At 45.4% G+C, this 8,288-nt stretch overlaps 1 protein-coding gene across 1 annotated transcript in view; it reads right to left on the bottom strand.

Annotated features, from left to right (window-relative positions):
* Positions 1-8,288, bottom strand: part of RGS6 (regulator of G-protein signaling 6) — a gene marked incomplete at its 3' end in the record, with an annotated part of 57,227 nt that overhangs the window by 23,203 nt on the left and 25,736 nt on the right. The window contains exon 12 of the mRNA XM_009874441.1: positions 6,864-6,989. Within this exon, the coding sequence (XP_009872743.1) occupies positions 6,864-6,989 (126 nt within the window). The remainder of the gene's footprint in view (positions 1-6,863; positions 6,990-8,288) is intronic.

The raw sequence follows: 8,288 nt of genomic DNA, 5'->3' as shown, positions 1-8,288 counted from the left end.
ATTCCTGCTTGCAGGAACAGTCACCCAGAGGGGATCAAAATGCACAACACGCTTGATATTCGTAGCATTTCCAGGGTGAAGCTGAAGCAATGGCCCTTAGAGAAATCGTCTTTTTTTTTTTTTTTGACTTGTAAACTGACCAGCATTCAGATAGATGCCATAGGAAAAGATGAATCTTGTCACAGCCATACTTAAATTTTAAAGGGATATTTTCTTGTCTGGACCACACTTACAGACTAAAATGAGTTCATCATTATGGGAGACTGCTAAATAAACCAGCTGAACTCTAACTGAAAGGCTAATTTCCCATCCTGAATGATTCAATGGTGCCATCCTGCTGCTACAAAGGCAAATATTCCCCTGCAGTGGAAGGAGGAACATACAAACCAAAATGCAGCTGGCAGTGAGGGTGGGCAGAGGAGCCAGCAGCCCTGTGCTGGTTTTGACCCTCGCTTCCTTACCAGCTGCAGGCAGTACCCAACCACCACCCCAGAAACACTGGGGTTGTCATCAGATGAGGCCACTAACCAATTTAGATTGCTTATGCAGTTACGTTTGGGTTTCTAAATCAAAACAGAGTATTTGGGGTTGGTCCTTTTGCATCTTCAAGATGTGCACCTGATGTCCTGCTTTGTTATCTGAACCACAAGTGACGCCCTCACTTATCACGTGCACGCAGAGAGGAAAGGGTGGCACTCACAGTGCAACAATCGAATGCCACGTGTGGCTCTCTTTGCTTCGCAAATATTTTATCATTCCATTTCAGATGGGATGGGAACACGCGGAAAAAGCATAAAGAGAAAAGATGTTAATCATTCTAGAGTAGCTGGGACACTTCAGACAAGCACTTGGCTAGAGAGAACATTTTCTGCTGGCTTATCTTCTGCCCCTGGAGCCGGGGAGGCGGGCTGGGAAAGCACGCTCGTGAGAGAACCGGGCGCGCTGCGAAGTGACAGCTTGCCAGAACAGGAGCACCATCCATTTTAATAACCATTTGGCTCAATCTGAAAACCAACCAACCAGACCAACCTGACACTAACAAGAACATGCTCTCTTTACTGCAAGCGATTGCAAATTCATGCCCAAGGCTGGATGTCCTCTTCAAGGCAAAGGGGGGTTTTGTCTTGGTAAAAATTTCAAAGCTATTCACTATAGCTGGTAACTGAAAGGCAAGGAACATCAAAGAGGGGTACCAAGCCCTGCAGCTTCGACTCCAAGGCAAATCCTCTGCCATGAGGGATCATCCTGAAGCCAATGCATAAGCAGGGCTTCCTACGGGATTTATACGGCATTTACATGAGGGAAGCAGGTATTTCTGCCCAGGAAAAGAGCAGACACATGATGTCTGAGCCGGAATTTGTGCTCGGTTGTGCAAATGCACTCCCTGAGTCAGTCTTGTAATTTCTGAAGCACGAGCCCAGCTCCAAATTCCAAGGAGACGGGAGAAGATCCCGCATCGCCTCCTCCCTTTCTCTGAGAGGCAGGTTTCCAGTGAATACCTCTTGCGCAGGGCAGGAGAGGAGCGAGATGTCCTCATGTGTCCTCTCCACAGGTGCCCTATAAGCAAAGCAGGACTGGCACAGGGACTGTCTGCACAGAGGGAACAGCAGCACTGATCGCGGATTCTTTGCCCTTTATAAAACAGCATGAAAGATTTGGAGAAGGCTGATAACACGGTGTCCTAAACTGTCGTCAGAGGCATAAACCATTCCGGCCTCATCCAGCTTGTAATTAAGTTGCTGTCACTTGCAGGAGATATTCTGTTAATGGCATTTTATCCTAACGCATGTTTTATCTATCCTAGAGGCAGGGATTGCTCCTGGGCCTCGGCGCTCCCTCCTGCAGGGCGCTGTGGAGGTGCTCAGTCACCGTGGGCTGCTGTTCGCAGGTGAAAAGACTTCTGGGGAAGGACTGGAGGGATGGGAGTTGCTTGTGATGTGTGTTGTAAACAAAAAAATTAATTGTAAACCTGACCACGAGGCAAAAATACGGATGACTCCAGAGATGGAGAAATGACCGTCACCATAAGAAGAGCGCTGCATTCCCTGTTGGGAGGTGATGTGATACCCCTGTCTCGGCAGCGGAATCACCAAGCGATGGAGTTTGGCATCTGAGCACGCTCCCCTCCTTGCCTCAGTGGCTCCATGTGAGTACCCAGCACACCTCACACCATTCACCGTCTCGTTTTCACGCCCTTTTCACCGCCAGAAGAAATATCATTTTAACATCATGGTCAGGAAGGGAAAGGAACAGAAGTCACAGTTATAGATCAGAACGTGTTTCAGATGAAGGAAACATGACAGATGGCCAAGATCCTCTGTTACGGTGAGCTTGGCGTGGCCCAGAGCAGCAGAAATCCATCCTGCCCCGCGGGGCTCGGTGGGGATCGACGCCTGCTTCCCATCGCCCGGCTTACTGCCCTTCCTCCTCCTCTCCCCCTTCCCAAAGCTGCCCACTCCAAGTCCGAACTGCAAGACCTTCTTTTTTTTTTCCCCCCTTGTCTTTTAGTTTTCTAGGGCGGGAAACCTCTTTTCTGGGACCCTCTTTCTGGCTTCCCCGGCTATTTCAGTTGCGGAGCTGCCGCGCCGCCTGCTGGCCCAGCCGTTAGAAAAATTCCCGTGGGATTCCTTCTCTTCTTTGGGAAACAACAGGCTTGGAGTGGGTTTTACTTAATAGATGTGCTCTCCCCAATGCCTGGACTTCTCCTTTCCTCTTAAAACAAAAACACCGAACAACTGCCTGCAAGTTTCAGCCCTTGGGGGGTCCCATAAGATACAAACACTTTCTGCAGGTAAAGTTCTTTTTCGGATAATTTGGTTTTCAACATATGTTCACAATAACGCCCCAAATGCCTGTACTTGCACAGCACATTCTTATAAAGCATCATGTGTTCTCTATTTAAGGTCTATAAACAGGTGTGTAGTCTCCTTTCCCTCTGGGTAAAATTCCCATGTCCCACATTCCCACTTAGTTGTTTCTCTTTCCAGCTGACACTCTTTGAAGTTTGGGAGGAAAAAAAAAATAAAAAAATTCAAGCCATCAGATGAACAGCTCAGCAATCCCGAGATGTCTCGGGAGATTTCCAGGTCATAAAAAATGTATAACAACTCTCTGTTGGCCTCTTTTCTTTCTTTTTTTTTTTTTTTTGAATTGAAGTCTGGCATGTTGTCTGCTATATTTTGGGTACTTCAAAAATCAACAGAGTCAAAACAAATTGTAGATGAAAGACAGCAACAGAGAGGAAAAAAGAAAAGAGAGCAAGAAAAAGAGTTAAAATAAAAATAGAGAGAAAAATACCCAACTGACTGGCTTTCCTGCTCTCACATAAATAATGGACAGCCAGTAAATAAATAAGTTAGAGGGCTCAGCCGAGCCCAGGAGACTGGTGGACATGATCCTGCAAGTTTATTAGAACACAGAAACACAGCTGGAAGGAGACCCGGGAGGTCACGGACTCAAGTCTGCTGCTATCTCTGGCAGTGCCTCACTCGAGACCCCCACCGGGACCAATTTTTCTCAGCCAGGAAGATACGGAAACACCCTGCCACAATCACCCCGTGATTTGGGACTTATACCACTGGGTATAAGAGCAGAATTCAGTCTCCTTGCTGCACCACTGAATTAGATTAATTTCCAGGCATTCTCAACTGCACACTTCATGAAATCCCTTCTCGAGCACCACCAGAACTTCCTAGGTTTTCCAGCACTTGCTTTCTCAGCTCTGCCTTGAGGACAACACAGTGGCCTACAAGACTCCTGCCAGTGTTAATGAATTTTCCTGAGGGAGAACACATCCCTGCTGCAACAGTTCCCACATCTCCGGACAGTTACTGGGAGGACAGTCCTTAGAGAATACACAGCGACGTAAGTCTCTCTCGCAAGGTGATAGATGCTGTGCCCTCAGAAAGTTCCTTACAGCTTCCTAAGGTTTGGGTGGGATGCATCTCACTCAACTGTAGATGTCTACCATGCAGATACTGTCATCTGAGTAAGTCTCTCCAGGCTTACAGACAGCAGAGAGAGAAGAGTGCTCTACAGTGTAATTTCGGTGGTTTTAGTTTTGTTTCCACTTTAATCTGAAATAAAGTCCTCCCAGGTGATTCACTGACTCCTCTTCAGCCTCCCTCCTCTTACTCTAAAGGGAGCCTGGACGACACAGAAGAAAGCACATGCTTTCAGGCTGCCAGCTTAGGTGAGACAGATCCCAACCTTGCTGTTGGGCATAACTTAAATTTTCCTTGCATGTTTAAGCATCCAGCAGTTATTTTCCTTTCTGCCACACACTCCTAATGAGAATTCAGGAGCTTTCTCTGCCGCACCTGAACCCTAGAGAGCCACTTTCTGCTAAAAACCCATCCTATTCCCATTTTCTTCATTAAAATTTCTGCCTTTATGTTCTGTTGTTATTTAAACCTTTAAACAGACTTGCTAACAGTGATCCAATATTGGATAAAAATTATAACATATAAGCCAATACCACAAGAATGATACCACAAGAATGACAGTAATATTCCTACATTAACTGATAATGCTGCCGGCGTCTTCCAAAAGGAATGTGGGATTTAACCTCTCTAACCCATCCCACCAATTTGCACTCTTCCTTCGCTTAAGTCACCTCAAAATCAGATAAAATACTCATCAGCATGAGAAGTAGCTCTGACTGACCAAGGAAGATACATGCTTGCCTTCTCATAATTAAACTTTCTCCATTTCTTTGAGCAGGGTGAAATGTGGGGGACACCCATTCATAAAACCTCCTGGATTTCACCAGCACAAGTCCAGATCTACTTCAGAAAACCCATTTAAGAAGTATTTTAATAGAGTATATTAATTTTGCACTTCATCACTACAATTTAATTGCAAATGAACACCACTGTATGGAAGCGCAGTAAGCATATAAAGGTCCAGTACCTGTTCAGCAACAGAATTTCAAGCTCATTTATGCAATTTAGTAACACTCTCTTTTTTATCTTACAAGTTAACTTCCAGGTTTTTAAAAAGCATACAAAAACATTTTGGTCTTTCACTGTTTTGCTGCTGGCACACTTTCTGTATTTCTCCTCTGACAGGCAAATCAGATCAGTATGATGGTCAGTTCCAATGTCATTTAAAGCCACTTTTTGGGGAATTTCCCTTTCAGATCTCACAGGTTAGTAGACTAAAGTGGTAACTGTTCACATGCTTTACTGATCTAATGTATTTTCTAAGTGAAAAAAGAAAAGGAGTACGAGGGTGCACACCAGCACCCTGACACTGACTGAAGCCTCGCCTTCAGCACCAGCTGGTGGCTGTGGCTTGCATGGCTGCCGGCCACAAGTCACCCACCCCTGCTGCTGACCTCTGTCCTCCTGCTTCTGCACAAACCCCACAGCAAATTTGGCTGTTCGTGACGCACTGGCACAAGTCTGAACTGTAACCTCAGCCACCGGGTATTGTCCTCTACCTGTTCAGGCTGCCTCTCTGACTGGCATGAGCCCTCTCCCCTTTTCTTTGGACTTTGAAGCACCAAGCAATGAAGCAATGAAGCCAGCTTTTAAATTCCTTCAATCCTGAATGCTAATCCCAATGTTTGCCCCAGCCCTGTCTCAAGCATAACCCTGGGAATCCCAGTTTCTCAGAGCTCGCTGCAGTGTATTTGCTTCTGCTGCTATGGGACCCATTGTAGTTTGGTTGTATCTGCAGGATACACAACAATACATCAGGTCTTCCAAAGACCTCACCCTCTCTGCAGTTGCCTTCCCTAATTGGAATTAGAGTTAAGATTCAAGACAATTACTCTATTCTGAGTAATGCTAGGACAAGCAAGGAACTCAGATCCTTGCTATACAGGTAGGGCTGTGGGTTTGGCTTAGGGTCTATGGGGGATATCTAGTTAGATCTCTCTTTCTCTGTCAGTATGAGAAGATACCTGGAATCAATAAGGGAAAGTGCCTTAATATGTGACTTCTGGATTACATAGGGATGACTAATGAATCCTAAGGCAATGAGTTTAGTGCTTAGTTTTGCAGCTGGAGGGACTGAAGAGACAGACATACTCTTTGGAGGATCGCTACTCAAGAACAAAGCATGCTGTTGGCACTTCCAGAGTCTTTTCATCAGTTCTGCAGTGGGGACTGTATCTTGGTGCAACATGCTAGGGCGGGAGACTGAGTTTATAACAGCATTACGGACAAGGCCAGAGAGGTTAGATCTTCTAGGAAAGGTTTTGTCCTCACCTAGTGTTGGTTCATCAAAAAATAGCAAATTATTACTGCTGCCTTCTGCTGTAGTTAAGCAGCAGTAGCACAGACTCTCAGTCTGATGTAGGATCACAGAGGTGTCTGCATAACTTTTCATAACAGAAGTTTTATCTTCCTCACAAGATGAGAAGACAGGTACTCAGAATCCTCACAGAGAGAGAGAAGTGCTATGAAGGTGGGAGTCAAGCTCTCGAAAGGTTAGGAGGTGTCAGAATTAAACATGGCTGTAGAAAACCTGATTCAGTGAGTGTCAGTACGGCAACAGTTTTCAGCCACACGATCGCCACCGTACTGTTTCCCTCACATGACTCTTGCCACAAAACACACATCTAAATCTGATATATTGTTAGGGGGCTTAATAACTATATGCTGCACCTCGTCACATTTTTATAACCTTGCAAGCCTTTGCATATGACAACACTGGCTCTGCTGAACACTATTCCTGAGATTATTGACATAGCTCTAGTACAGGCACGTGTAGTGGCACTATGTGCCAAATCCTGCTATTCTCAACTTTATTCAGATGGGTATTTTAAGTTTAAGATAGACCAAGCATTGCACTTCACTTATGCAATCAAGCAGGATTAGCCCCATTCATTTCGTTCAAGTCAATAAAGGTTTCACCTGAGGTTTTCTGAGCTGAATTCTGACTCCAGGAAACGAAGGAACTGGTCTCGCCCTACTGGGTCTTTCAGCACCTCATCCATGGAGAAACCCCATCTTTTCACACGTTGCTGACTAGGTTCTTTGCTGTTTGGAGAGAGAAGGGAAAAAAAACAGATGGAATGTGCATTTCTGCCTGCTGTCCAAGCAGCTGCTGCTGTTTTTGCTAAGCAGCAAAGGGAGGAAGATTATCAGACAAAGACATGGTGTTTTTTTCTCAAGATTTTGCTGAAATATAAGTTAGCAAATAACACACAAAAAGAAGCTCTAAAGATCAGGGTCATCTTTAAAGCAACTGTATTATCTGGGTGCTACGTACATGGCAAAATGAGAGAGATGGCAAATTACATGATTTTCAGAGTAACTTCTGGCAGGTTTCATGTAAAGAACAGCATACCACACCTGAACCATTATTCATTATGCACTTCTTGCCTATCTCCTCAAATGTACCTTGGGATTTCTTAGATGTCAAGGCAGAAATTTGCCAGCAGTGTTCCCTGGGATGCTGGTAAGCTCCAGAGCATCTCCTTCTGTCCCACATAGTGCTGGCTGGTCACTTGGAACTGGCTTCAGATTTTCAGTTCCACATTTGCATTAAAAAAGCAGTTTCCCTAAGAAGCAGTGCAGACAAGATGTGTAAAAATGATTACTGGTTTGTGGCCTTTTATTTTTCAGCGACTCTGATTTTTGGATGCCTAAGTCTTGGAAGGCTACAAAACATCTCCCTCCTCCGCTCCATGATAATCAGGCTCTTATTTTGCATCTCAGCTGGGACACTGAGATGCAGAGGCATCCAAAATCACTAACAACCTTTCTCCTAAATTATTTCTTAATACAAGCCCACTTACATAAGCTGTTGTTTGAATTGCCAGACATGTTGCAGAGATGCCTATGGGGAGAGGCAGTGCCTGGGAAGCACGACGAGGATCCTACGAGACAGTCTGCATCAGAGCGTAATCTGGACTCACAAAGTGTTTGAAAGCTTCTGGTGTGATGGCGTCATACTATGAGACAACCATTAAAATACAGCTCATCTGCTCACGTTTGTGACAGTAGAGCCATTGTTAACAGTACGTATCTATTAAACAGCATGTCTCGTCATGTCCAGAGCGATTCCTATTCCCGGAGCCTTAGGGGACAGTGGCGATCTGTGCTGAAGACAAGGAAGCCAAAGGGGTAAATAAAATGCCCGCTCTGATTTCTTCTTGGTGTAAAGGCTAAGCAAAACTGATGGGCACGTCCTCACTCGAAGTGCAGAGCACTCGGGATGGCTCCTCCTGCTCCGACCACCCAGGAGCCAGCGGACAAGGGCGCAGATGCCAGCCTACCTGTTAAGTGAGCCAACCCAGGGATGGGGACGTGAAACCATGTCTGTGCAGAGCTATG

This window comes from Apaloderma vittatum, unplaced genomic scaffold (assembly GCF_000703405.1).
Source record: "Apaloderma vittatum isolate BGI_N311 unplaced genomic scaffold, ASM70340v1 scaffold22348, whole genome shotgun sequence".
Classification (NCBI taxonomy): Eukaryota; Metazoa; Chordata; class Aves; order Trogoniformes; family Trogonidae; genus Apaloderma; species Apaloderma vittatum.
Note: the sequence above shows the minus strand (reverse complement) of the source record. Positions and strands in the feature narration are given on the sequence as shown.